The 27,754-nt window shown below is 38.6% G+C and overlaps 3 protein-coding genes and 2 long non-coding RNA genes across 6 annotated transcripts; 3 read left to right on the top strand and 2 right to left on the bottom strand.

Moving 5' to 3' along the window:
- Positions 1-136: 136 nt before the first annotated feature.
- Positions 137-1,826, bottom strand: LOC135345406 (uncharacterized). The gene is made up of 6 exons (XR_010397738.1): positions 1,742-1,826; positions 1,470-1,583; positions 1,316-1,409; positions 1,154-1,263; positions 1,002-1,107; positions 137-952 (listed from the first exon to the last, which is right to left on the bottom strand). It is a non-coding gene; the product is annotated as an uncharacterized LOC135345406 (long non-coding RNA).
- A 2,292-nt stretch (positions 1,827-4,118) lies between these two features.
- Positions 4,119-12,437, top strand: LOC135345405 (uncharacterized). 2 transcript variants are annotated; one of them, XM_064542828.1, is made up of 9 exons: positions 4,119-4,484; positions 4,541-4,895; positions 8,151-8,192; positions 8,530-9,485; positions 9,611-10,103; positions 10,158-10,253; positions 10,395-10,741; positions 11,161-11,226; positions 11,299-12,437. In XM_064542828.1, the coding sequence occupies exons 2-9, from the start codon at positions 4,559-4,561 to the stop codon at positions 12,397-12,399; spliced, it is 3,438 nt and encodes a 1,145-aa protein (XP_064398898.1). In that variant the 5' UTR covers positions 4,119-4,484; positions 4,541-4,558; the 3' UTR covers positions 12,400-12,437. The 2 variants fall into 2 exon arrangements, with proteins under 2 accessions (XP_064398898.1, XP_064398899.1); XM_064542829.1 differs by having other exon boundaries at positions 11,161-11,437.
- A 3,480-nt stretch (positions 12,438-15,917) lies between these two features.
- LOC135345404 (uncharacterized) lies at positions 15,918-17,170 on the top strand. Its single transcript, XM_064542827.1, has 2 exons — positions 15,918-15,988; positions 16,036-17,170. Exons 1-2 carry the CDS (start codon positions 15,986-15,988, stop codon positions 17,140-17,142), a joined length of 1,110 nt encoding a protein of 369 aa, XP_064398897.1. The 5' UTR covers positions 15,918-15,985; the 3' UTR covers positions 17,143-17,170.
- A 6,012-nt stretch (positions 17,171-23,182) lies between these two features.
- On the top strand, positions 23,183-25,262 carry LOC135345389 (uncharacterized). Its single transcript, XM_064542816.1, has 3 exons — positions 23,183-23,591; positions 23,847-24,802; positions 24,929-25,262. Exons 1-3 carry the CDS (start codon positions 23,246-23,248, stop codon positions 25,088-25,090), a joined length of 1,464 nt encoding a protein of 487 aa, XP_064398886.1. The 5' UTR covers positions 23,183-23,245; the 3' UTR covers positions 25,091-25,262.
- Positions 25,263-25,308: 46 nt separating this feature from the next.
- On the bottom strand, positions 25,309-27,528 carry LOC135345399 (uncharacterized). The gene is made up of 4 exons (XR_010397733.1): positions 26,821-27,528; positions 26,588-26,740; positions 26,374-26,508; positions 25,309-25,526 (listed from the first exon to the last, which is right to left on the bottom strand). It is a non-coding gene; the product is annotated as an uncharacterized LOC135345399 (long non-coding RNA).
- Positions 27,529-27,754: the final 226 nt, after the last annotated feature.

Below are 27,754 nucleotides of genomic sequence, written 5' to 3'. Positions count from 1 at the left end.
CTGTGTGTGCATGTGGAAATCAACTCCACATTTCATGTAGATTTAGTCTTATTACTTGCTTACATATAACCTATGCACTAGGCCATGTGCTGAGTAATAATTATATACATAGCAACAAGGCAGTGATGCACCAGTTATTGTTAGCCAGAGGTAGTAGTGTGTCTAGGATATCAATGATAGTATATATACCCTTCATTACTTGTCATGTCCGGAAACACTGATGATGCAACTTCTATATATAGCTATATATAGCTTAATTAAGGGTTTAGTTTGCTGATACTATAATTAGTGATCTTGTATGACTAATTTGTACTGCTTTTGAGGGTAGCATAAGTTACTGTTTTATCATAGCCTATAGTAGGAAATGATGCTAACAATCTCAGTGACACTAGAAAGTGAGTAGCATAGTCACTCGAAGCAATGAGCCAGAAACTTCCAGTTGTTGCTGACTATTTCACTATCACTATGTATACGACTCAGGAACTGTGTGTTGTTGCTCTATAGTATCTCCGGATCTGAGATCAACTATTTTATTGCTAGAACCCTCACTATGTCTGGGATACTACAAACAGCCCTTTGGGCTTCTAAATCATAGAAACTTCTTACTAACTATTATAAAGACTTGGTGCACTTCCTGGAAACTTGTATATATAGGCATTCAACTATGAAATTAATGCTCCCCGTTCAGCAAAGTACAAATATGTAATTAAAATATGTATGCCAACGACTAAATTGTCTATACTATAGTTCTTTATGCATGCACAATGCTAAGATATTTTATTGTTACAGTAATTTTGAACTGTTCTTCCAAATTTTGGGCATGCATATCCTTAAATCATGAGCACGGAGCAAATGACCAGAATCATAACAGCTGTTATTGTAGTGACTGGTTTTCCTCCACTGCTGCATTGTTGACGCAGCACAGAACTAGATTTGAAATGCTTATTGCAAGCTGTTTAAAATTATAGTTAATTACATGTTTCATTTAATTTTCCACTTACTTTCTCGAACAGGATTACACCCATACCAAGCAAACCCGCACTTGTTGTAGGCTTCCTCAACAAAATAGCAGCTCTTATCCAGACAGTACGCTCCGATACCTTCCTCCTATTGAAGGTATGTTACTGATATTTAAACATAGCTAGTAACTCACTAATCTTTTTCTTTGGCACTCTTTCAAGCAATCCCTAGCAGCTTCCTTAAACAAGCATGTCAAGTTATCATACCTCCAATTGTAACAGTTTCGGTTTGTTTCAGTGCATGCTGTACAAATTGATATAATGAAAATTATTTTATGATGCATGCATGGGCTTACCTAACTTAAATGGATTGCATAGGTCACAGTATTCGTAGGCTGATGAGAAATACGTTAGACATGTGGCATTATTGCAGAATTGTGTTTGGTCCCTCTTGATGCAATAAAGCATTATAATTATATACATGACAAATTCGAAATATAATTCACATACTATTCCGAGAGTCCTGCAATCCTGGAATGTTATGTTATTGCTTGGTATCCTTTCAGCCAGACAGGAAAGGCCGTCTAGTTTGGTACCGTTGATAAATGAAGTTTCATTTGTCTCCTATATAATATAAACATTCAATATATGCGTTCCCAGCTTGGCCGATTTGTCTCTAAAGTACTAGATCTAGTTGTTGACTTAGCGAGATAAATCGGCCTGGGAATGAGGCTATATGCATGCATGATCAGTAAATTCTATACGATGAATTATTAACATACTAATGTGACATTCCTGCATTCCTCGATTGTCTCAGTAAAGTTTGATATTAGAGTTTCATCTTCGTAGCAGCATGTTTGATTTCGAACCTATAAATATTATAAGCATAAAGTAAAACAAAATTAATAAGCAATAAATTAATGTGCTTTCCTTGAATGCCGCCTCACTAAAGTTTGATATTTTTTCAGCCAGACATTTAAAGCTTTCCTGATCTCTGGCACCATTGGCTAATTGTTGTATAAGACATACACCAGCAAGAAGAACCAGTGTCAGCTTGATCTGCGTAGATATAATTATGTAGAAATACATTTTACACAAACGTATATAGCTATTTGCTCACCACATTCACAGCAGCCATACTGATTCCAAAGTTGCAGTTTCAGTAAATTGTGAACTCTGTTATTTTGAATTCAACATCCAGTTTTACATGCGCTCATGCAGGCACTGGTAGGAGTTGCTTTTAAGGAAAATCAATGACCCTACCTTACAGTACAGGATTGGCCAATACCCATGCCATAATAATTATTTCATGCGCATTGTATGTTCGAACATCAATAATTAGTTTCAGTGATTTGTATACATTTTTGTTTAATTTTTACAATAATAATATTATTATGTAGCTATTAGTTGTACATGAAATTATGTAACTTCTACTTTGTTGCCTTGAAACTCATTTGCTTCATATATCAAAAAGGTCACTTGTCCAGACTGCAATATGCTGACCTTTTGAGACCTCCACCCAAAACTGCAAAAGATGCTTTTATATAGGGACTCTTTCTAAGATATTTATGGTTCCTGTGGGAAGTTTGCTATGCAGCATACATGCATGGATGGTTCCATGCAGTATTACATACCGTTAGCGGGTATATTTCGGGTATATATCAATTTTCGCAGATTAACCGTTAGAAAGATTTTCACAGAATAGCAGCCTTTCTGCAGCATGCATGCAATATTAAATTTGTGGGCATAAATGTTCACGGTATATGCTTAATCAGCGAACCGCGAACATTAATACCCACAAAATATATACACAATACTGTATCGTTCACCAACTGCAAACAAAACTAATGTATAGGTCTATATGCAGCAAGGGTTTCTATGCTGGTTTCTATATATACGTTTTCAAAGCAACAAAGTAGTTTACATATATATGGCAGGAAATATTCGCCTTCCTTTGATGTCCATTGAATTTGAAAATGACATCCCACTCTACAAATATGCCCACTCATTTTATGTTCTATTGTTATTTCGATATGGAGTTATTTGTGCTGTACATGCATGCCTGATGGTATCAAACTATTTGATCTTTATTCGTATAAACAGCAATGCTGTCTTTATTGTTACCAAATAATTATGTCTGGAGAAATATCAGAGGGAATTATCACAGTGGTACCACTGCATGGGCATATCCTAGCAACTGCATACAATTAGGAGCTATAGCAATCCGTGCCAAACCAAATGACCGGTATATCGAAGTGGCCATACTTTAGAGAGCCAGAATAGCGAGAGTCTATACTGTATTCAAAAAGTGTGTACAGAAATTGAACAATCTGATTGGACTCCATAGTTTTACGAAGGCTGTTGTACAAAAACTCAATGATGCATTACAGAGACGAAATCAAGAACAGTGCGATCAAGGCAGATCGTTTGGTGCTAGGATCTCAAAAGGAAGTGCTGACATCTTTAGGAGACTGTGTGGTGCAAGTAACAAGGTTGCTGTGACAGTCCTTGAATGCTTTGTACTCTGCTGACTCAGACATGATGCTTGACAAAAAGTGAACAATACTAAGCTTTGTGCATGAGAATGAGCCCCACTCCCAATCTTATAGCAGAGGGCCTGAAGTAGTGTGATAATCTGACTATTGGACCAAAATTATTCATGATCTCATGATCATTAAGTAACTATAGCTCTTATAATACCATACACAACCCTCCTGTCCTAACATTTATCTGTCCAATCAAACAACTTTTGTACCACTCAAGCCTCCATGCAGGTAACTCAGCCAGCATACAGAGATGTGTGAGTACCTGTATGTACACACATTGATTGTGCTGCTATAACTCCCTGAAATACTAGCTGTTGGCGTTGTAGACTAGGTCTGAGAATAATATTCATAGCGGCTATATGAGGGAGTTGTGTTTGTGCATGTTTAGCTAATAAATGTCGTTTTTGTTATTAATTTTTAATTTATTAATTAAATTTTTAATTAAATCAGCCCAGGTGGGCATTTGGCATTTGGTATGTTGCTGTAGTGTAGCAACTATATCTGCACAGTCATGCATACATCATGTTTCGGTTTTTACAAGCACCTCAGAGTGAACTTTGACCCCACCTCAACTGATGTCTCTATTCAAAGAGCATGTACAGAAGTTCCAAAAATTTCTAAGAATCGAACAATCCGATTGGAATGGACGTTGTCAGCTAGGCTTATATGTCTTAATTGAATTGTGCCATAATTATGGAGCCTTTTTATGCAACAGGTATGTGCAGTGCATGCATGTGTGTGGGACAGTGGTCACTCAATCTCATGCATGGCTGCATACATAAAACTGACATGCATGTGACCTTAACTTACATAGATCTTCTACCCTGTGAAGTGTAATGAGAAACTATAATACAGCTCTTTTTGGGGATATACTAGTAAGAATTTGGTGCCAGTGTGCATGAAGCATTAGAGAGATTAGCTGCTGCAACTTAGAATCTCTATATATCGATCTACACTCTGGCAAAGACTGCATGTATAAGTAAGTTATTAATATTAAGACAACATTGGTATAAGAATGCTTCATTTGCATGGCAGGTCTGTGAGAGGTGCAAAATGACAACAAATATTGGTAACGTTGTATTGGTGAGCTGCAACGAGCAGCTAGTTACTCACTTCGCTTCAGATCCTAGAGGATACGCTGGAGTTTTGTTTCAAAACCATCTGATATCAGAAGAAACAAATCAGGAAATCCAGCTTGACAAGACAAACACGGCAAAAGCCAGGATGCTAGTACTAGAATTGCAGGCAAAAGTCAAAAGTTTTCCGGGAACTTATGATAAATTCATTACAATACTTCGGGAAAGGAATGAGCGACATGATGATGACCTCATCTCAGCGCTTACAGATAAGTACAAGGAGTTAGAAGCTGTGGATCAAACAAACTCAGCAGGTATGTGTGTAATCTAGAGTTTATTCATAATTATCACTAATGTTATTCATTTACAACTGCCAGTAGGAAAGGCCCAGGAGCCCATAAATAAATTATGAGAAGGAGCGGCTAACATGATCCCTGAGTGTACGTTGCATTGAAGTTTAAACTTCAACGTACACTCAGGGATTATGTTTCGTAATTTTTACACCTCGGGGATCATGTTTCGTAATTTTATGCAAGCGACTAAGTGCTTACAAACCACAGCCCTGTATTGCGGTATAACACGTGTAGGGATTCAACCACTTAGTGACTCTGCACATATTTATATGGAAATGCAGCCGTATATAGCCACTTACAAAACGTGATCCCCGTAGTCAGCTGCTCCTTCTGCATGGGCTCCTGGAATAACATAGTCCTATACTAGTTGCAGTTACAATAGTGAGTATCTGTGCCTAGGTCAGACAATCAGTCTGCCCTAAGACCCCAACCAAGACAGGAAGAAGTGCTACAAGTTGCTCATGAATACAGCTGTTTGCACAGACCTTGCAAAACCATTCACTGCATTACCACAAAACCATACAATGTTGCTATGCTAGACATGTACATGTAAAAGTGAGCAATGGTGGCTTCTAGAACTAGACTATTGGAAACTCATAGAACCGGGAGGATTTGAAGTGGAGAGAATGGTCTATCAACACCTTGTGCTGAGACTTGCATGCTGAACGAAAAATGTTTACGCTAAAGAAGCTGATTGCTCACTGTGGTATATCGGTTTTGACCAACAAGTCCGAACATATTTCACATTTCTCGTATAAGCAGCAGGCTTAAACTATCTTTTGTGATCTGTCAGTGTTTGAGGTCCTTTGCAGTACTAACAGTTTCTTCAGCCTTCACATTGCTTTCCATACATTCAGTGGACAGATTAGTAGCTATACATGTATATCATAATTATCTGCTGGCATATGCATGCAAGCTAGTCCCAGCTCATTCTCCACTTCAGATCCTCACGAGTTTCCATACCACCAAGAGTAGATAGAGCATTTACTTGATACCACCTTATATATATATACCGGGTAATTTTCGAGGGTCTCGCATTAGCCATTTTTGTAGCCTTAAAAGTACCATACAAGTGCTAGAAGCCATCATTGCTTAGGACTACATGTTGTTTGCATAGCAACATTGTATGGTGATTTTATGGTTTTGTGCATGGTAATGCAATGAGCTGATTTAGCAAGGTCTATGCAAACAGCTGCATATACCGTTTTTCTTTGTTTCTGATAGTTGAAATATGTATCAAGAAGACATGCAGGTTAACATACAATAAATACATTGACTTTTTGAGCAAGCTGTTCACCATCAATGTAGCAAGCTAAAAATTGGTTTAAATAAGGTAAATGCCATACAAATGAACGTGTTTGCAAAGCAGTTACACAAACTTTGACATTAATACACAATTTGGCAATAGCATAGAACACATCGTGAATGACTTCAAGCCTTCTAGCTTGCTGCAAAGCATCACATGCATCAGATACACTAGTTGATACGTTAGAGACTGGCAGTCACTGCATGGTTCCTTTCACATCTGGAGATATGCAGCTAGCCATGAGTTCCACCAACCACAAAGACTATTCAGAAAGAGCTTAACTTTGACTTTTTGCTCACACTAATCTTAAACTTGCTGAGTCAACACATTCCTAATTCATCTCCTAGAAACAAGTTCGAGTTCAGTGTTATGAGCTTTGGAAATTTAGAAAAAAATCACCCTTCACTACAATCTGGTAGAGTTTTCGGGGTATCATTATGAAACATAGCCTCGATTCCAGCCACGAAGAAAAAGGCGGCCTGTTATACCTAGTAGGCACACAGTGGCATAGGCAGAGGGGGGCTGACGGGGCTAGAGCCCCCCCCTTTTGTGCTTCATCAACTCCAAATGCGTAGTTACTAGAATGATGTCATTCAATGGAAATGTAAATGTAGGCAGGGCCATCTACTGCGCATGCTTACTGCTGCTATTCAGCGCCTGCTCTGGCCCTGCTCAACGGATTTGAGCCCTGCCCTTCCCAAAATCCTAGCTACGCCACTGGCGCATGCGCGTACATTACCCCAAAAAGGGCCGGGGTAGTCCGTGTATTTGTGGATACTGTCAGTAAAATAAACCGTATACTGTTTGTATTCTGAAGTTACAGTCCGTTACATAGAACTTATTTAGAAGTATTGTGCAAAGAGACGACTGAGTTCTTACCCCCTTTATTGTATTAAGCCAAGTCTCTACTTAACGACACCCTACGCTGTAAGTCTACAGATGTTATAGGAAAGGCATGATGTGTTCCTGTGGGTCCCCTGATGAGGCTGTGGTAATATGGACCAGGCAAGTCTTCTGCTTGCCTTTATGTTCGACAAGATAGTCATTGCTGAAGATAAAGAAGCTAATGATCATTCCTGAAAGCTTTTAATAAGCTTTAACGTGCTTGACACTCAGGAAGTTATTCACTCAAGATCTACTGATGTATTAAAGAGCCCATGCACCACTCTTCCCAGCTGGCAGCTCTAGCTGTTTGGGAGGCCTTCTTGAACTCTCTCTTTGATAAACAGAGCTAAAAGAAGCAACACTGCTGCAGCATAATTATTCTACTTTGATTAAGTGTCTCTGAAAGCTGCCATTGTGGTCACATTGTCATACGTATTCTTCCTTTTTGTAACTTTGTCCGTTTTTTTTAGAATTTGTATAATTATGATGAAATTGCTGTCAACTATTTCGCGCATGCGCATAGGTATACCAGGCTGCCTTTCTCTTTGCGGCCTGGAATCAAGGCTATATGAAACACTGTTTTATGATGTCATCCTTATGAAATATTTGTGGTATGTTGTCTTGTCTTGCAAATAATGGGGGTCTTAGGCAGACTGAATACCTTTTGTGTACAGTCTATTGTATGGAACGCCAAAAACACATCCCACTCATTTGGGTGTCCCACACTACTACCCACGTATACACTACTTGACATCTATCGGCTACTTGACATCTATCGGCTACCCTCTCCTCAATCCTATTTGATAATACTGTATATAAAACTGTTCTTAGTTGGGCATGGCCGCGGGTAAAGATTGATGTAGCATGTGGGACATCCGAATGAGTGGGATGTATTTTAGACCTATTTGGCATTCCATATACTATTGGAGTTGCGTACTGAACTCATGGTGTAATTCATATGCAGTATTATAGCTACAGTTTACGCTATAAATTGTGTATGAGTTTTGTATTGCAATTGCATGCAGAAACTGAAGTTCCAGTAGAACCACAGAGGATTGTTGCAACCAGTAAGTGCAACTATAAATTAATCATCAAGGGCCTATACATAAGAAGAGAGAGGGCGCATGCAACTCGTAATGTATACTGTGTATACATGCGTCATATTATTGATGAGTCAGCAGGTATTTAGCCAACCGCCCACTAGGGAATAGACGAAGAGTATAAAGTGCACATACAATAAATTTTGTCTATTTTAGACATACGCCTCCGTCCATTTATAATATGATAGATTGTAGTTGCATGCTCTCTTCTCTTTATACGCCCTTGGTACCACTTACAATTATAGTGAGATTTTATTGCATGTGCCTCCATTCGCTTAATATGACAAGATGCATTCTGCCACAGTGGACTACGAAGATCAAGCAGGTGGAGAATTAACACCGAGATCTGTCAGTACAAGCTCATCTGGAATCGAATCACTCACGGCTTCTGATTCTAATACAGATCGGACATTTTTTAACTTCCAATGCGGCTGTGGAAAGTGTACCATCTTGGGTCATGTCACTGGCAGGGATAAGTGTTTAAGCTCCAAGCCACCTCAAATTAAAAGATTCACTCGTGACACTCCTTGTAGTGAAAACAGAGTATCATCCACAGAAATCTCTTATAGTACGTTCAAGACAGCCCTACATAATGAAACACAAAACATTCATTCGAAGTTTTGTAGCTTACTCACAAACACGATTACGAATCTGGAAAAACAATATGACATTACTAAAGTGAAGCAGTACGTCCAGGCACTTTTAACACCACAAGGATCGTATTTCAACAAAATTTATCGCAAACCTTCTGAAGAGATTCTGATCCGTGATGTTACCAGTTTTAGCGAATTGTCTGACTACTTACAGAATAATTTCTGCTCTTGGTTCAATTATTCACTCATTTCCGCAATACGAGAAGAATTTCTTTTCTCGAATAAAAATGATCCATCTTTAGTGAGATATGAGCATTTCTTTCAGCAATATATTAATCGACGATGTTTTCTATTTGTTGATGACTTTGGCCCTCAACCGTCTCACATTGAATCAGTGGAGATAACATGTAAGATCGATGTTGACTTTGATGCAATCACCTTCGATCAAATTCAAAAATTGAAGTTAGTTTTTGTGAATTGCTGGGGACAACTACTACCACACCAAGTTCTGAATTTGAAGCATGTTCAAGAAGGCTGTACAGAGCTGGTGTTTAGAGTTCCAGCTTATTTTAGGCATGTTTACAGCCAGTTGAGTCCTGAACAAATGCAGCACCTGAAAGAAAATGCATTCATTGAGGTCAAAATTGGTCAACAAGTAATATTGAAGGTAATAACTATATTCACTAGACTTGTACATACTGAAGTGGTACATAAGTACCTTGTTTTATATTCTAATGCAGCTAGCTGTACTTCTAAACAATGTATATGTATTCTAGCGCTTAAACTTTACAGGCAGAAGGTGATTCAACAAAGAAGCTGCTAAAAGCGTTTGGCCAAGATGGTGGTGACCCGACTTCTGCCTTAGCCTCACTGATAGGGCTTGATTCAACACTTGATGTCAGTTCAATCAGGGACAGTGATGGAATGACCCTTCTCCATCTTGCCTGTCGCTGGGATTGGTCAAAATGGGGACTCTTAGTCACCCAATTGGTCGAAACACACCATCATAATGTCTCAGTTGTGAATGAAGATGGAGACACACCTCTGCACACAGCTGCTCGATTCAACAACGAAGGAGCTGCCGAATATCTTCTTGAGCTCAGTGATGTCAACGCTAGAAATAACGTTGGATTAACTGCTTTTGACATTGCACATCAAAAGCAACATCGAAACGTTTTGAGAGTGCTGGTCGAGTGCGATGAAATATTTGCAAACATGAGTGTTTATGAGTCAGACAAACCCATATGCATTAACGCAGATGCATTGCCAATGTCTCCCAGTGCAGGTTTGACCGCATATGTATTCATGCATGCATGTAATATGTATATTTTGCTCACAGATGACACCACAAGTACTCAGGAGGACGGTTTGAATTCAATGACTAGTGCATCTACAGTGGATGCTCTCTCATCAGCAGTCAGTGCCAGCTTATCATGTAGGTTCACATAATCAAAGGTATATAGATATACTCTTGCATATATACATACTCACATGCAGTGAGTGCATGCACTATATTTTACGAATGCATGCACTGCATGCATGTGTATAATATAATTATTCGTGCACACATGCACAGATCAAAGTCGGGCTGAAAGGTATGGCTATACCATACAATCAAGAAATCTTCGACATGATACTTCAGAGCCGAGTCAACGATGTACTCCAATTGATGAGACAACAGCTTCTGAATCAGAGTATATTAAAAATCCTCAACTGTCTACAATTCCTGAAAAAGATCCTCCCACATACAATGATGTGGTTTCTTGTTCTCCACATGTTCGTTCTCCTGCAAAGACTTCTCTCCAGCGGCAATCTACTACCTTGTCACGAGGTTCAGAAATCATAAAGGAACTCCGCACACAACCCAATGATTCAAACTCTGAGGTTGACCTTATAATTACTGATTCAAAACAAAAACATAAGGTAAGAATTAGATGCAGCATGAAGTAGTTACCATAGTTAATGCGGTTATGGTTCTCCCACAGTTTAATTACCGTATAGTGCAACATTTTCCAGACACTTGAATTTCATGGATTGGCCTCTAAACGCATTTTGGAATAAATATTTCATGGGGGTTGACTGCTTATACCGGAAACATTCACAGGCCATGCCTTTACGTTTTAGTAACAATTTTCGTGTAGGATTGCTAACCCAAGAAAACAGCAAAAATTTCGCGCTATATACAGTATAGTGAGTTCATGGTATTTTTCTTAATGAACCTTTGACACTTTGTTGTGATCAATCAAATTGCACTGTGTGCATGATCTAAACTGTACTTGTTTAGCTGTTCGATTACCTAAATGCTGCATGGTGCATGATATCTCTATTATCTGCACATGCAGCGGGATACCATAATGGCCAGATGCCTCGACTTTGCTAACAACCACAGTGATGTTTGGACATCCAGGGTAACGTATAAGCTATTGCATTGAGACATAAAACTCATTAATGTTCATCCCTTTTTCATTGGACCTTTATAGGTATTTTGTCGATGCTGTACTCTGACTACTTATGGAAGCCTAAAGAGAACATTTAACTTATTGTTATTCTTTTTTATTATTACTCTCTTTGCATTATCTTCTGCTTCTGCATTGTTCTCCACGATATTATTAAGCCCAAAACCCAATCATGGTTCAGTACATATCACTCAACTGATCCAGCAGTCAGTACTACCTATAGCTCGAGTCGGACCGAATGTAACGCAACTAACAATTAACGAGATCACTAATACTCAGATTATTCCGATTTACTTCAACATCAGCAATTGTGATGATATCAGAAAAGAAAATACCACAATATACGAGGAAGGGGTTCTCACTCCAGAAGAAAATACCCCAATTTATGAGCTCTACACACAATATAACACCTTTTTGAGGCTAGAAATTCAAGTATCTGCTGACTATAACAGCTCAGAATGTCCAGTAGTTTTGGTGGTTTTTGACAATGTTGACGAATATGAATCCTTTTTGCACAATGGATTTTGGACGTTCACCTATATGGAGTACTGCATCAAAAATAGTAATTTCTCGATCAGTATCATGCTTGCAGGAAAGGGCTATTATTTTGTTGGTGTCCATTTTGAAGCCAACTCACATGTCATGGAAAACATAACTTATCGTATCAATGGTTGGAAGGAGGAAAACTCAACTAGCTCCTTCACAAGTTTTTGCTCAATAACATCCACAGCTACAACAGAGTGCAATCACAACTTTAACAGTTTTGTGAACACACCAGAATTGTGTATCGTAGGAGTTGTTTCCAAACGAAATGCTAGTGATGTTGTAAGGAAAGCAGAACTCCAGTATTCCTATTCAACCTTCTCATCAATAAATTTACTTGTTGCGTGGCTAATGATAATTATGCTCTTTCTTGTGTGGCTTTTACTGCCAATCTTTTACAATTATTGCAAGAAACTGAAAACCAACAGATCAGTTCGAATCTGTTACAGCCGACAGTCACATCATAAGTTTTGTAACTCGAATCCACTCAAATTGTGTCTATACATAATGTTATATTTATGTTTTATTATAGTTTTTACTTTGTTAATTTTATATATTAGTTATACTATTTTTTTTTATTAGTCCAGTGTACTGTGTATTCTGTATTGTTGAAAATAATAATTACCGATGTATCAAGTCAATAATATAATTATGCGAGCATCACTATCTTACGTACTTCGCAAGAATAAAATCGCAAATACCTATATACCTACGCATGTACTTGCATGTCAGTCAGAAATAAGGCTTGTCCCATCATGCATGCTTAAATTTTCTTCCTATTTAGTACCCCGGCAACTATACTCATTACTCCATTATTCTAAAGGACTCTCCTCTGGGCAATTTTATTTGACAAACCCAATAAACCCCCTACGAAGCCCTCCCAGCATGAACATGAAACTTTGCACGTACACATGTATACTTTTTGTTTATAGTCATAGATCAACTCTTGAACAGCTAGTATACCCATTGTTGGTAACTTCAGGTGTGACTGAAAAATAACATGACCAAGGCGAATGTCACGCAGACAAATTCCACACATGCTGACTTTATCATCAGTGCTGTACAATTTCGCAAAGCTGCATCCTAGATTAGCGCCAACAGCCAAATACGCGTGGGTGGAAGGAAGCCCATGCACGAAAAAACAGACCCATATAGAGTTTCATTCCAATGCAAGACTGCGAGATACAAAGTTAGTATTGAAGAGGCTGCCACTGTGACAGCTTCAGTGTAATAATTCTAGTGTGGCATGTCGGAGGCAATTTCCAGATTTTTCTTATGTTGCATGTTGAAGGCAGTTTCAACTTTTTTTACTATCTAAGCTTAGTCTCCGCAAAAACATCCATACAGGGAAAGGCAGTGTGTAACAACTAGCTCTTCGTTTTTACACACCCCGAGAAATTATGCAGCAGGTATAGTTAGCCTTCCTGCACATAGCTGCAGTGACACGAGTAGCCTCGATTCAAGGCCGATTAAAATACGGCCTGGTACCTATTGCAGGGGTGATAGTGCGCATGCGCTTCAAATTACCCAGAATAATTATGGGTAATCACACTACGAACGTAAAACCTTAGTAAATTTTATCGGAAATTAGTCTGTTTACTAGAATAATATGTTCCATAATACTTTATCTGTATGACTGAGTTCTGTGAATTTGTGGCTTATGCCGTCTATTGCGTTGGTCTAGAAAGCTTGAACACTAGTTTTAAGACAGAAGTAACCTCGAGACCAGGCCGATTAAAATACGTATTTTAATCGGCCTGGAATCGAGGCTATGACACGAGAGACGTCAACACCATTTTCAGCGACACTAAAGCAGCTCAAATCATTCATAGGAATAGTTTTGTGCGGCAAAAATTAAATGAGAGAATAATTTTAGATCTCTGGTTAATATAATTATAATATAGACGGGTAGCTATATTAGCGTTTTCAGATTTTTCTCTGTTTTTACTAAGAATATGCATTAGGAAGTATTTGTCAAAAGACGAGTTGACAGGTGAAAGAGTAGGCTCTCAAAAGTACATTTTCAAAAGAATTAATAATGTTTTTACAACTTCATACCACTTCAGCAGCCAGTACGGTCACTGTTCCATCTCATAACCCACTCCACGCCCACACACTACCCGCCCCCACATGCTCCATCTCAACCTCACTGCTAGCAACAAAAGGAGGAGATGTTGGCAAATCTCGACTGGTCAAGAAGACAAACCAAATAAGTAAAAGCATCAAGGAAAGAAATGCCAAAACTGTCTCTGCCTTGCATGACCATGTAACTCGACTAGTACAGAAATGTGTGAGTACCTCTATGTATATTTACACACGTACATTGTGTATAACTCCCTGCATGCTAAAAATACTGTTGGCATTGTAGGGATACTGATTTAGACAAGTTGACATTGTCACGTCCTTTATTGTAGCATGGTGGTCCTGTGAATAATATTATAGTGGCTCTGGGGGAGTATTCAGCTAATGATCTAATCATCCCATGCAGGTGTGGCATCTGCTGTAGCAAGTTATCTGCACAGTCATGCACACATCAATCGTTTTCAGGTCTTGAAAAGCACTTCGCGGTGTCTGTATATATCATAATAATAATTTGACAAAGAAATTCAGTCAGAGTGAACTTGGACCCCACCTCAACTGACGTCTCTATTCAAAGCTTAAAAGAGTGTGTACAGAAGAGTTTCAAGAATCGAACAATCTAATTGGACGTTGTCAGCTAGCTAGGAGTATTAGAGTATTAGTGAGACTGTGAGACATGTCCTAACTTTTTATTGAATTGTGCATTCCACATGGAGCCTTTATGCAACATGCATGTGCAGTGCAGGTGTAGCAGTGAATAAGCTCTCACACTCAATCTCATGACTGCATGCATGTACTGACAATGCTAGCTGCAACTTACTTCATTAATTTAGCTACTCCATTAGAATCTCTATATCAATCTGGCAAAGACTGCATGCAAGTATTAAATTAAGGTATTTATATTATTGAGACAACATTATTACAAGAATGCTACACTTGCATGGCAGGTCTGTGAGAGGTGCAATATAATGACAACAAATATTGGTTACGATGTATTGGTGAGTTGCAACGAGCAGCTAGTTGCTGACTTTGCTTCAGATCCAGGAGGAAACCTTGGAGTTTTGTTCCAAAACCATACGAAACGAATCAGGAAATCAATCAGCTGGACAAAACAAACACGGCAAAACCCAGGATACTAGTACTAGAATTGCAGGCAAAAGTCAAAAGTTTTCCGGGAATTTATGATAAATTCATTGCAATACTTAGGGAAAGGAATGAGCGACATGATGACCTCCTCCTTAATTGTAGTGCTTACAGATACACAGTAAAAACAGATTCGTTATAATAACATAAAACATCTCAAATAAAATGCATCATTTGAAATTTAATGTAGAAATGACATAAATTTCTGTCATTTCTACATTAAATTTCAAATGATGCATTTTATTTGAGATGTTTTATGTTATTATAACGAATCTGTTTTTACTGTGTAAGTACAAGGAATTAGAAGCTGTGGATCAAGCTAACTCAGCAGGTATATGCATAATCGCTCTAACCATCGTGAAGGACTCCAAAATCTAATAACTTTGAATGATCTTAGTGGAGTCTATGAAGCAACATTTCAAGCTAGAGCTAAATGGAAGCAGATGTTGTTAGCTCTGCAAGTTAATAATACTACTATTGAAACTATCAATATAAGATCTCATGAAGATCCTGATAACTGCTATCTTGAGGGTTTATCAGAGTGGCTAAAAGGTGGTGAGAGAAACTGGACAGACGTGTTTGAGGCTCTCTCACGCTCTAGTGTTGGGCACAATGATCTCGCTAAGGTGGTCGAAAGACGTCTTAGTGGACATGCTGGACACACAGTATCTAAAGGGTACAGGCTGAGTTCAACAAATGGTTAGTGGTACCTGTATAACAATAATTTTGATCATAATTATTTTATTAATTAAGGTAGCATAATGGAAATGACCAACATCAGTGAGATGGATCAGAGAAGTCAGCTTGATCCCACTACAGGTAAGTTAATGCACCGAGGGACCAATTCTATTTACAACATGCACTGATGTATGCAGATTACGCAAGCCAAGCTGACACATCCAATCATGGGGAAATATCCAGCACTGGCGATCAGTCTCTGGTGACAATGGTAAGCCTAAACTTGAATGTATACATGTATTCAACTTTTTTCTTCAGCATTCAAGGCGTTGCAAATGGTCGTGGCTGTTGACGATAATAATCTTATTGGTCGTCATTGTGGTACTAACAGTGGTGGTCTTAGCAGTCTTACTGCCTGTTCTCACACTAGAGCTATCTCATTCTGATACATCAACTTCACCTCCACCCATCATATACACTACTGTTTCTGAATCTCCATGGACAACATCAACTCCGCCAACTAATGTTTCTGACGATTCTTTAGTGTTTCCTGCAATTGCTGTAGCAGACATGACTACTGTCCTTCCTGTATCAGAAAAAAACCTAAGCATCACTGTAAACAGCATATACGAACTGCCTGGGGGGTATATAATCTTTGTTAACTCGTTTATCAAGCATGCATATGACTCGATAACTTTCACTGTATTCGAAAAAATCCGGTTTTCTCACGGATCTCTCATTGTCTTCACAGTCAAAGATTGTCAAGAACTGGATGTTGACCGTATTGCTGTGGATAAATCGATCTCTCTGAGCGTAACTAGACCAATACAACACGTTGACGAAGGTTATTATTTGGATGGGTCCAGTCTAACATATTCAATTACCCCATCTCAAGGTATTGTGTCCAGCTCATGTGATTGCCCAGTTATTCTAGTGATATATGATGACCTGGAAATATATATCGAGTTTCTTAAAACTGGTATACAAACTGGTTTTATCGTTGACTTTTGCTTCAATCGAGACGAGCTGTCTACAAAAATAGTGGTCGATAAAAACTCCTATTTATACGCTGGTCTGGTGATCTGTACCACTATTGTACCTACTACCATCAATCTACGCATCTCTGGAATTTCTCACCAGTATAATATCCATGCGATTAGTGAGAAATCCTGCGTCATTTTTTATGACAATAACATCAACCGCTGTACCATTTCACTATCTACTAGTATCACTATGGCTGAGGACAATGATGAACTGTGTATTGTTGCTCTAGTATTTCCTGTTAATCGTACTAGTGTTGAGGGTGTGAGTGTTGAGGGTGTGAGTATCAGCAATGGCAAACGGAGCACTCCAAACTTATTTGCTTTGGTGTGTGCAATATTCAACTTCATGGTAGTTGCTAAGATACTGTTGTATATACTATAATTATGTATACATTAAAATTATATATGTTAGACTGAGATTTTCATGCCATGTGAGTCAATGATTTATACAAGGAAATGTCATATTGTGTTACATGCCCATACTTTTCATATATAATTATATTAAATTATAGCCGACTAACTGTTTTGTTTAAAAATTGGCATAGCAACTATATATATACAGTATAGCGCGAAGTTTTTGAGGCACTTATATTTCGTGGAATGCATTATCATGGCCTCTAAAAGCATTTCGTTGCACAATGTTCATGGAAATGACTGCTTACCGGAAGCCACGCCTTTAATCTTTGCACGTTATAGAAGATAATTCTAATTAAAGAACAATTTTCGTGGACTTAATTTTCGTGTAGGATTGCTAACCCCTGAAATCCACGAAAATTAAGCCCCTCGAAAATTTCACCTTATACGGTAGTTGCTATACATGTCTTCACATCTTGGCTACATCACTACGCGCAACATTGGGCCTGATCATGATAAATTATGCTCAGAATAATTTTTGAATAATTTTAGCATCAATCGGTAATTATATTGAGGCATCAATGTCCATTTTTGGTAAAGATCATTACTTTTACATAACTACAAAAATGGCTTATCATAAGATAACACCGAGAATCATGCTCGTGTCAGTTGTATTTATAAGACGGCAATCTTCTCTATATCGTAAACACTCCTGCAATCTTTTGTGATTATTATGGATTGATCGGTTTCGCTGATAGTGGATATTTAATAGAAGATTGCCGTCTTATGTCTACGTCATATATAATTATTATGTCACATTTTTTGGGAATGAAGAAGGCTCATTGCATAGGGGGAGTACAGGGTACATATAACAATGATATGCACTTGTACGTGCATGTGCAGCACAATAGTTATGTACTATAGGGTCAGTATCTATATATTTGTACTACTTTCCTTATTGAGCACAATGTACAGCCTCCGTGTGTGCACAACCATGCATACCTCTATATGCAAGGAATTGTCCTGGGAATTACTAGTGACTTGTCATAATTAGAATGTGTTATCTCTCTGCCTTAGCTTGACTCTCCCCCCCTCCCGTTCAATGGAGGCTTCCACCAGCTCACCTCCAACCCCAACAGCTATATTTATATAGGGGGGGGGGGGGGGGGACTCTGAGCTTAATAGAATGTACCAGGACCTTGTACATTCTTTTATTGTCTCGGTGAAATTGTTACACCATACACTTCTAGATCTAGATTATCTCATCAATCTTCACCATCTCTCCTTCATCAGCACCTCCCCTCCGTCAGCCCATCTATTACCGAGAAATCAAACCAACTTCATACCACTTAGCAATGAACAAAATAATGTCACTATAATAAGACTTTGATGCTTTGTAAAACTATACTGTGCTGCTTGCAATGTGTCGATATTATTATCAAGAGATCAAAAATAATCAATCTCGACAATGGTCTCTATAAAAACACAGTAACAACACAATAATTATACTAGAAGAATAAAAGTATTAATGAGAGCATCTGAGTTGGCAGCAGTGTAACACTTAAGCGCTTTACAAGTGCAAACAACTGTATCTATTATATTGTACGGTAAGTGCAATAGGGTGTACGCAGACCAGGGGCAGATCCAGAAATTTTGGTAGGGGGGGAAATCACAAATATAAAAAAAGTTTTTAGTGTAGCTGATAGATGAAGGTTCTTAGGAGAAATGAGGGGGGAATGGTCCCCCTATTCCATACCCCTGGATCCGCCCCTGCAGATACTGACGGATTTGGCGAGCAGTTTCGCCTTTCCTAAGGCACACTACAAAGTCCAGTAGTGCTCGGAATGTGGCAGCTTTGGGATTTGTTGTTCTCCAGATTGTCAAGCACTTGATCATTGCCACATGATTACCAGAACTATGTTTTTTTTCATTCACAGTCGTCTGTTCGCCAGGGGTCAGTCCACAACAATCAAGATATAGCTCAACATCGTCAAATAAACCAGCCAAGTGTGGCACGTCACATTGTCCAATTTCCCTATCAATTAGTGCATGTAGTCTGATTTCTTCTTTTGCTTAACCAGCTGTAAGGTGAAACGGTATGGATTTAGAGGTATACAACAGTCATTTGATGGATATGCTTCCATATATATCGCTGACTCTAGATATGGGCTTCAATTCTTTCATAATTCCGAGTCCCTATAGTATAGCTACAGTCAGTTAAAGGCATCATAAAAATAGGTTTTTATGTCACTAACTTCAATAGTTATAGGTGGGACAGTCCCACATGCAGTTACGTATGATGAACACCTATCAATAATGCTAGCATAACTCAACTGCAGACAGTCATGCAACATTGTCTTACGGATATTATGATTACGGGTATTGGCTGTATACATAGTAATCCATGAGTTGGGTTTCATAATACAATCTGAGGATTGAAAGCTTTTATATTTATACAACCTACCACTCTCTTCGAATTTTGGAGTTTGATCGCACTGCTGATGTTGTCTCTGTAATGCATCAATGAGTTTTTTCACTGTAGCCTTCGTAAAACTACCAGCGGCTTCAAGAGCACTAACGAATGAATGAATGAAAAACCAGTGGATCATTTTCCATCTGGAGCAGCACAGCATCAAGTATTCTTCGTGCTTTGTCACCATCATCATGAGTGTCATTCTTGACATAATCTTGATCGTTTGATGCTAGGATGCCAAATGGGAATAAACGATCGCTGACATCTTTAGGAGACTGCTTGATGCAAGTAAGAAGGTTGCTGTGACAGTCCTTGAATGCTTTGTACTCATCTGAGTCAGACATGATGCTTGACAGTAAATAAACAGTAAGCTTTATGAAGCTTTGTGAATGAGCCCCACCCCCAATGGGAGGTGGTACGATAACCTGACTATTGGAGCAAAATTATTCATGATCTCTTATACCCTACACAACCCCTCCTGTACTAACATTCATTGGCCCAATCTCAAAGCGACTTTTGTACCACTCAAGTAGCCGATGGATTGTGTGGTCACTGTATATTGCATCATAACCCTCTCCACGCCCACACACTACCCGCCCCCACACACTCCCTCAACCTCACTGCTCGTAAAAATCAGAGGAGATGTCGGCAAATCTCGACTGGTCGAGAAGAATGAAAAAGAATAATAGAAATCCCGAATCTGTCTCTGCCATGCATGACCATGTAGGTAACTCAGCCAGTACAGAGATATGTGAGTACCTCTATGTACACACACTGTGCCACGGTATAACTCCCTGCTAAAAAAGCAGCTGGTTTCCTGTGAATAATATTATAGTGGCTCTGGGGGAGTTGTGTTTGTGCATGTTCAGCTAATGAATGTCTCTAATTATCCTCTGGGGGAGTTGTGTTTGTGCATGTTCAGCTAATGAATGTCTTCTAATCATCCCAGGTGTGGCATCTGGTACATTGCTGTAGCCAGGGGGAGTCTGGCCTTGAGACTATACTCTCACACTCAATCACAAACAACTGACTCAATCTCATTACAGCGCATGACATGTGACCTTGTAATGAATAGCTCTTTTTGGGGTATACTAAGAAGTTTAAGTTGTATTATTGATATCAAATTCTTAATTAAAAGAACTAGCAATGTTCTATGTAGCTAATTATGTGTATATAGCGATTTTCATGCAATGTGAGTTAATAACTTATGCAAAAAAGTATGTTATACACATGCTGCCGCAGCATCAGAGTCAGAGCATGGCCTGTCTAGGAATAGCTATATAGCTAGAGGACGAGCAAGTATTATAATAATTATATAGATATAAATGAGAGATCACAGGGAAACACACACTGACTCACAAAGAACATGCAATGCATGCACTGGTATAGGAACAGAGATTCGCAGGCCCTCTTTACAACAATGAGTATAATTATTGTTTTTATTATGTACACGAAGCACAAAGTTTACTTACTCTTAGGCCATATATAGAATCTCTATAATTACGGTCCAATCAAATAATCTCCAATTAACACTAAACAAGTGTAATACAGCTATAATAATAATTATTCTACGCATGCAATCAAAGTTAAGTACAAGTTAAGTGGCTGTGCACTATCCACCACACCGACTTCGTCTCTGTAGTGCATAGTCGAGTTTTTGCACTGTAGCCCTCGTAAAATTACCAGCTGCATTGAGAGCACTAATGAATGATTGGAAAACTCGTGGATCGTTTTCTATCTGGAGCAGCACAGCATCAAGTATTCGTCGTGCTTTGTCACCGTCATCATGAGTGTCATTCTTGAGATAATCTCGATCATTTGGTGCTAGGATCTCAAATGGGAGTAAATGATCGCTGACATCTTTGGGAGACTGCTTAACACAAGTAAAAAGGCTGTTGTGACAGTCCTTGAATGCTCTGTACTCGGCTGTCTCAGACATGATGCCAGTAAATATAATAGACTGGAAACCACTCCCTTTCTAACCAAAGATATGACAAAGGCTAAGCACACACCTCTCAATTATATGGAATGTTATAAATGACAATAATACCCACCAGAAAACTCTACCCAAACTGCAAAAAGGCCACTGAATTTGAAGTTACAGAATTAGACCCCCCCCCACAAAAACGTACCTCTAGAAAATCATACCCATGCACACACCAAAAACAGACCCTCGAGAAGATCTATACCTGTGCACAAAATCATACCCTCCAAACGTCACACCACCCCCCTTAGTCTTGCCAGCCACACCCCTTTACGGAAAGAAGGGTCTAAAGTTGTCCCAGTGGAATTTTACCTGTGCATGGAATTTAGCTATCAGCGTGGGTGTGGTTTTAAGATATGACTAGGTGGACGATGACGTTTCAAAATCTACAATCTGATTGGTAGCGCCAACACTGGCACAGAGAACAACTCCTTCCTCCTGTGAAGGGGCATGGCTTGCAACTAGGGGGCGGTAGTGTAACGTTTTGGAGGTTATGATTTTGGTATTGTTTCTGGAGAGTCTGTTTTGTGTGTGATTTCCTCGAGGGTAATGATTCTTGTGCATGGGTGTATTTTCTCTGTTTAACTTTTGGGTATGATTTTCTGGAGGGCAAGTTTTTGTGGGTCTGATTCCGCAACTTCAGTAAATTCAGTGTCCTTTTTGCAGTGTCAGCATATTTAGGATAGCATTTTCTGGTGGGTATTATTGTCACTGATAACATTCCATATATACAATTACATGTGGATTCACTTCCTTCCTGCATGTAGTCTAGATCTCGTAAGATTAAACGTAGATTAATAATATTATTAGCTGTAAAGCATTTATGTCTATAAAGTCAGCGGAGTACAAAGCATTCAACGATTGTCAGAGCAGTGTTTTTACTGTTAAGCAGTCTCCTAAAGATGTCAGTGATCATTTACTCCCTTGATTTCAACATCTATGAATGAATCATTAGAAGAATTAGGACTAAGTTTCTGTGTGCTTAAGACCATCAAAAGTGGATGGATTATAATTATCAAGTGTTTAATTTGTGCCACAATGGTAAATACCAACAAGTGAATAGTCATCGTACATGCAGTAGATCTAGTAAGCACATTCGAAAAAGCAAACAATAAGTAAGGAGTAAGGATATAGAAAACGATCTTTCGTTGTTTTTTGCTTCTAATTTTCACGTTTAAACATACATTGAATTCATACGGAGCCTTTATGCAACATGCATGTGCAGTGCAGGTGTAGCAGTGAATAAGCTCTCACACTTAATCTCATGACTGCAATGACATGTGACCTTATATCCTTTGTAATGAATAGCTCTTTTTGGGAAAGAACAACACGCAGAGGAAGCCACCAATAAATATTATTCACACGACCACCTCATGTAAAGAACTATGACAATGTCAAGTACCCTACAACCCCAACAGTATATTTCTAGCAGAGAGTTATACGTAATGTGTGTATACATGTATACAGAGGGGGACTCACACATCTCTGTATACTGGCTGAATTAATAACCTGCATGGTCATACATGGCAGAGACAGTTTCGACAGTTTAGTTACTTAATTAAATAACCATGAATAATTTTGCCCATTAGTGAGTACCACCTCAGGCTCTGCTATAAGATTGGGGGTGGGGCTCATTCACTAAAAGCTTATTGTTCACTTTAACTGTCAAGCATCATGTCTGACTCAGCTGAGTACAAAGCATTCAAGGATTGTCACAGCAGTCTTCTTACTTGTATTAAGCAGTCTCCTAAAGATGTCAGCGATCGATTAAAGATTCTAGCACCAGCCAATCAAGATTATCTTAGGAATGACTCTCATGATGATGGTGACAAAGCCCGGCGAATAATGGAATCTGTGAAACTCCAGATAGAAAACGATCCATTTATTTTCCATTCATTCGTTAGTGCTCTTGAAAGAGCTGGTAGTTTTACGAAAACTGCAGTGCAAAAACTCAATGATGCACTGCTAATACAGAGACAAAATCAACAGTGTGATCAAACTCCAAAAATCAAAGAGAGTGGTAGGTTGTATATGTAAGTATCAATCCTAGATTGCATTATGAAAACCCAACTCTATGTATACAGCCAATACCCGTAAGATATTGTTAACTGACCAATTTTTATGATGCATGAGTGTTAATATACATAAACCTGCTACAACTCTTCCCCAGCTGTTTGGGTTTGTAATGGCTGATGAAACTACATGTATATGCAATAGTTTGTACCACCATGATTGTAGTATAGTGAGCCAATAAATGATCACTTCGTCATTGCAGATAACGGAGGTCAAGCAGGTGAAGCGTTACAACCAAGATCCGTCAGTGTAAGCTCATCTGGATTTGAATCACCCACGGCTTCTGACTTTAATACAGATTGGAAATTCTTTAGCTTCCAATGCGACTGTGGAAAGTGTACCATCTTGGGTCATGTCACTGGCAGAGATAAGTGTTTAAGCTCCAAGCCACCTCAAATTAAAAGATGCACTCGTGATACTCCTTGTAGTGAAAACAGAATGTCAAAGAAGGAAATCTCTTATAGTATGTTCATGGCGGCCCTACGTGAAGAAAGACAAAACATTCATACCAAGTTTTGTAGCTTACTCAAAAACACGATTACGAATCTGGAAGCAAAATATAATGTTATTAAAGTAAAACAGTTCGTCCAGATGCTTTTAACACCACGAGAATCGCATTTCAACCCAATTTTTCATAAACCTTCTGAACAAATTCTGTTCCATGATATTACCAGCTTTAGCGAATTGTCTTTCTTCTTACAGAATAATTTCTGCTCTTGGTTCAATTATTCACTCATTTCCGCAATAAGAGAAGAATTTCTTTTCCCATGTAAGGATGATGATCAAGCATTACTGAGATACGAGCATTTGTTTCAGCAATATGTTAATCGACAATGTTTTCTATTTGTTGATGACTTTGGCCCTCAACCGTCTCACATTGAATCAACGGAGATAACATGTAAGATCGATGTTGACTTTAAAACAATCACTCACGATCAAATTCAACGCTTGAAGTTAGTTTTTATGAAATGCTGGGAAGAAATAATACCACATCAATTTTTAAATTTAAAGAATGTTCAAGAAGGCTGTACAGAGCTGGTATTTCGAGTTCCAGCATGTTTTAAGCATATTTACTGCCACTTGAGTCCTAAAAATATGCAGTATTTGAAAGAAAAAAGATTCATTGAGGTCAAAATTGGTCAAAAAGTAATATTGAAGGTAATAACTATATTCACGTTAGACTTGTATACTAAAGTGCTAAGTACCTTGTTTTATACTCTAATGCAGCTAGCTGTACTTCTAAACAATGTATCCGTATTCTATTCTAACGCATACACTTTACAGGCAGAAGGTAATTCAACAAAGAAGCTGCTAAAATCATTTGGCCAAGATGGTGATGACCCGACTTCTGCCTTAGCCTTACTGATAGGGCTTGATCCGACAGTTGATGTCAGTTCAATCAGGGACAGTGATGGAATAACCCTCCTCCATCTTGCCTCACTGTAAAAACAAACGTGTTATTTTAACCCGTGGTAGCGTGTCGTTCGAATGTCTCCTAAAATAGCACACTATACACACGTGTTACTTGATATCAATGTTAAAACAGCACCCGTGTCATTGATTTTTGTGTTAAACCAGCACGTATGTAGCATGCAATAAATTATTAACAGTGACGTTGTTGGCATGTGACTGTGAAAAGATAAATGGAGGTGCAATTAAATTATACGTATATACATTCGATGAAACAGCAGAAAAAGTGATTGAAAATGTACAGGAACATAAAGTATGCCCTCCTGCATGAGTACAGAGTATTGTTGCAGCAAATTATAAGTACCATTGTCTGCTTCTTCGTTATAAAGTGTTAGAAGCTACAACATGCAGAGGCAGGTACGGCCTTCTTGGCAATCGTCTTCGGTGATGAAATTTCAGGATAGAGCCATGCCTACAAAGGATCGAAATGGAGACAAATGAAGACCATGCAACATAATTATGTATATTGATGTGATGACCATGCCACTCCAATTGTTGTTTATGTCATAATTATGGGCTATCAAAACATACGCAATCACCTTTTGTTTAAATAAAAGGCACATAATAATTACACACAGTGTCTCCCTACTACCTACAATAAAGGGGCAAGTCCCAATTTTTGCTTTGCTCAATTTGAGCACCGAGTACCGTACATGTATATCGAGAACATTTCGCGAGTGCTATTTGCCTTCAGAATAGATGCTCGCAGTTGTAATGTTTCAATGACAGGAAACCACCTACCAAGAATGAAATACCAGTGGGTGCAGTTTTTACTTGGCCTCGAAAAACACAAAATTTTGCACCTCACACGGTACATATTTTCTGGCGCTTAGGTTAGAATTACAACGCGCGGCATGAAATCGAGGCTATACAATTGTTAGAATAATTATTCTAAAAGAGTGTTTATAGTTCTTAGAATAGGGTGGAGCTAACAACGCTACAGTGACCTGGTTGCCTCGAATATTACTGTTATAGAGCCAAGACTAATTGTGATCTATCTATTATATATCTGTACCCAATATGTATCAGCAGTAGCAGCATACATTTTAGCTTGTTGGTTGGTTATGGTCGCTCACACACACATGCTAACTAATCAGCTACGCAAACGTATTCAAAAGGGAATGCTTTAAAACTGGCAAGTATAATTATAGTTCTACCATTGGAGCTGTACAATTAATTTTATTATAGCCACGTGGAATGGATATATGCACTGCTATGGAATGGGTCGCTAATTTTATAGTACAAATAGAATGATTTACCATATCTAGTTGAGTGCCGAAGTACAGTTGGGTGTGAACATGAACAAGGTGCTGAAGCCTGTCCACTGGGTTGGAACTATATATACAGCTCGTCAAAGTCATCCACAAATAACCATAGCCTTTTTCCGTCAATGCCTGCCATTAATACAAACAGGTAGGTATTATCATTTTCAGTCAACAGCTATAGCCAGAACAACTGCCTGGAGAAACTCACCTAGAAAAACACTTGCTTTACTCCATGCAGTCGAGTCTGGTCATGAAACAATCCTCTTTCAGCTTTTAACTAACTCCTGGTCCCTCCTTATTTTAGACACTCTATAGTGTAGTCTCCTAGTAGTATCTTAGTAGTATAGGCTACAAGCTGCAGCTGCGAAGTATAAATATAGGTATTATTATTTTTGTACTGTTGTGTACAGCTAGCCAGAACAACTGTCTGGAGAAACTCACCACTTGCTACCCTGGTCTTGGCACCATCCTCTTTCAGCTCTTTCAGCTTTTAAACAACTCTTGGTCCTTGGTGGTATCCTTTAGACTGCTTTTGACTCTTCTGCTTTTGTTCTAGAATCCAGCTGCGAAGGAGCTATAGCAACTAGAAACTGCGCATGCGCGTAGCAACTTCTGCACTGGGCTTTATATAGAAAAGCTAAAAAAAGATTTAAAACAGCCAACAAACAAAATACTTTATAAATGAGAACTCAATGGTCTTCTCTTGCTCTTTTATGAAGGATAAAGACTGTACCACCTGTCAGCAAGATATCTATAATTAGACATGATCCAAACTTTCTTATGTTGACTTAGATCAGTGCTCACATGCCATAATAATTTACTAATCAAGTTAGTGATGCTACTCACTCTCAGAAATGGCTCAAATATCACTACAATTATCACTACACTTGATTATAAACCGTAATATACCACATTCTATTGCTGTAATACCAGTGCTGAAATAGCACACATGTAGTTTACTACTGTGCTTATATAACACACGTTGGGTCAATTAGCACATGTGTAACACACATACACATGGGTTAAAGTGGTACCAGTGGGCTAAAATAGCACGCATATACTTACTAATGTGCTGATTTGACATACGTAGAGCAATTTAGCACACATGTGACACGCTACACGTGTGTTACGGTAACACGTTTGTTTTTACAGTGCTGTCGCTGGGACTGGTCAAAGTGGGGACTCTTAGTCACCCAATTGGTCGAAACACACCATCATAATATCTCAGTTGTGAATGAAGATGGAGACACACCTCTTCACATAGCTGCTCGATTCAACAACGAAGGAGCTGCCGAATATCTTCTTAAGCTCATGATCAGTGATGTCAACGCTAGAAATAACGTTGGATTAACTGCCTTTGACATTGCATATCAAA

This window comes from Halichondria panicea, chromosome 12, assembly GCF_963675165.1.
Source record: "Halichondria panicea chromosome 12, odHalPani1.1, whole genome shotgun sequence".
Taxonomy (NCBI): Eukaryota; Metazoa; Porifera; class Demospongiae; order Suberitida; family Halichondriidae; genus Halichondria; species Halichondria panicea.
Note: the sequence above shows the minus strand (reverse complement) of the source record. Positions and strands in the feature narration are given on the sequence as shown.

Excerpts from the sequence above, each read along its gene's own strand:
- LOC135345405 (XM_064542828.1), top strand. The coding sequence starts at position 4,559 with ATGACAACAAATATTGGTAACGTTGTATTGGTGAGCTGCAACGAGCAG. Across the intron at positions 4,896-8,150 it reads GGATCAAACAAACTCAGCAG|AAACTGAAGTTCCAGTAGAA; the intron begins GTATGTGTGTAA and ends AATTGCATGCAG. Across the intron at positions 10,742-11,160 it reads ATTCAAAACAAAAACATAAG|CGGGATACCATAATGGCCAG; the intron begins GTAAGAATTAGA and ends CTGCACATGCAG.
- LOC135345389 (XM_064542816.1), top strand. The coding sequence starts at position 23,246 with ATGTCTGACTCAGCTGAGTACAAAGCATTCAAGGATTGTCACAGCAGT. Across the intron at positions 23,592-23,846 it reads TCCAAAAATCAAAGAGAGTG|ATAACGGAGGTCAAGCAGGT; the intron begins GTAGGTTGTATA and ends TCGTCATTGCAG. Across the intron at positions 24,803-24,928 it reads GTCAAAAAGTAATATTGAAG|GCAGAAGGTAATTCAACAAA; the intron begins GTAATAACTATA and ends TACACTTTACAG.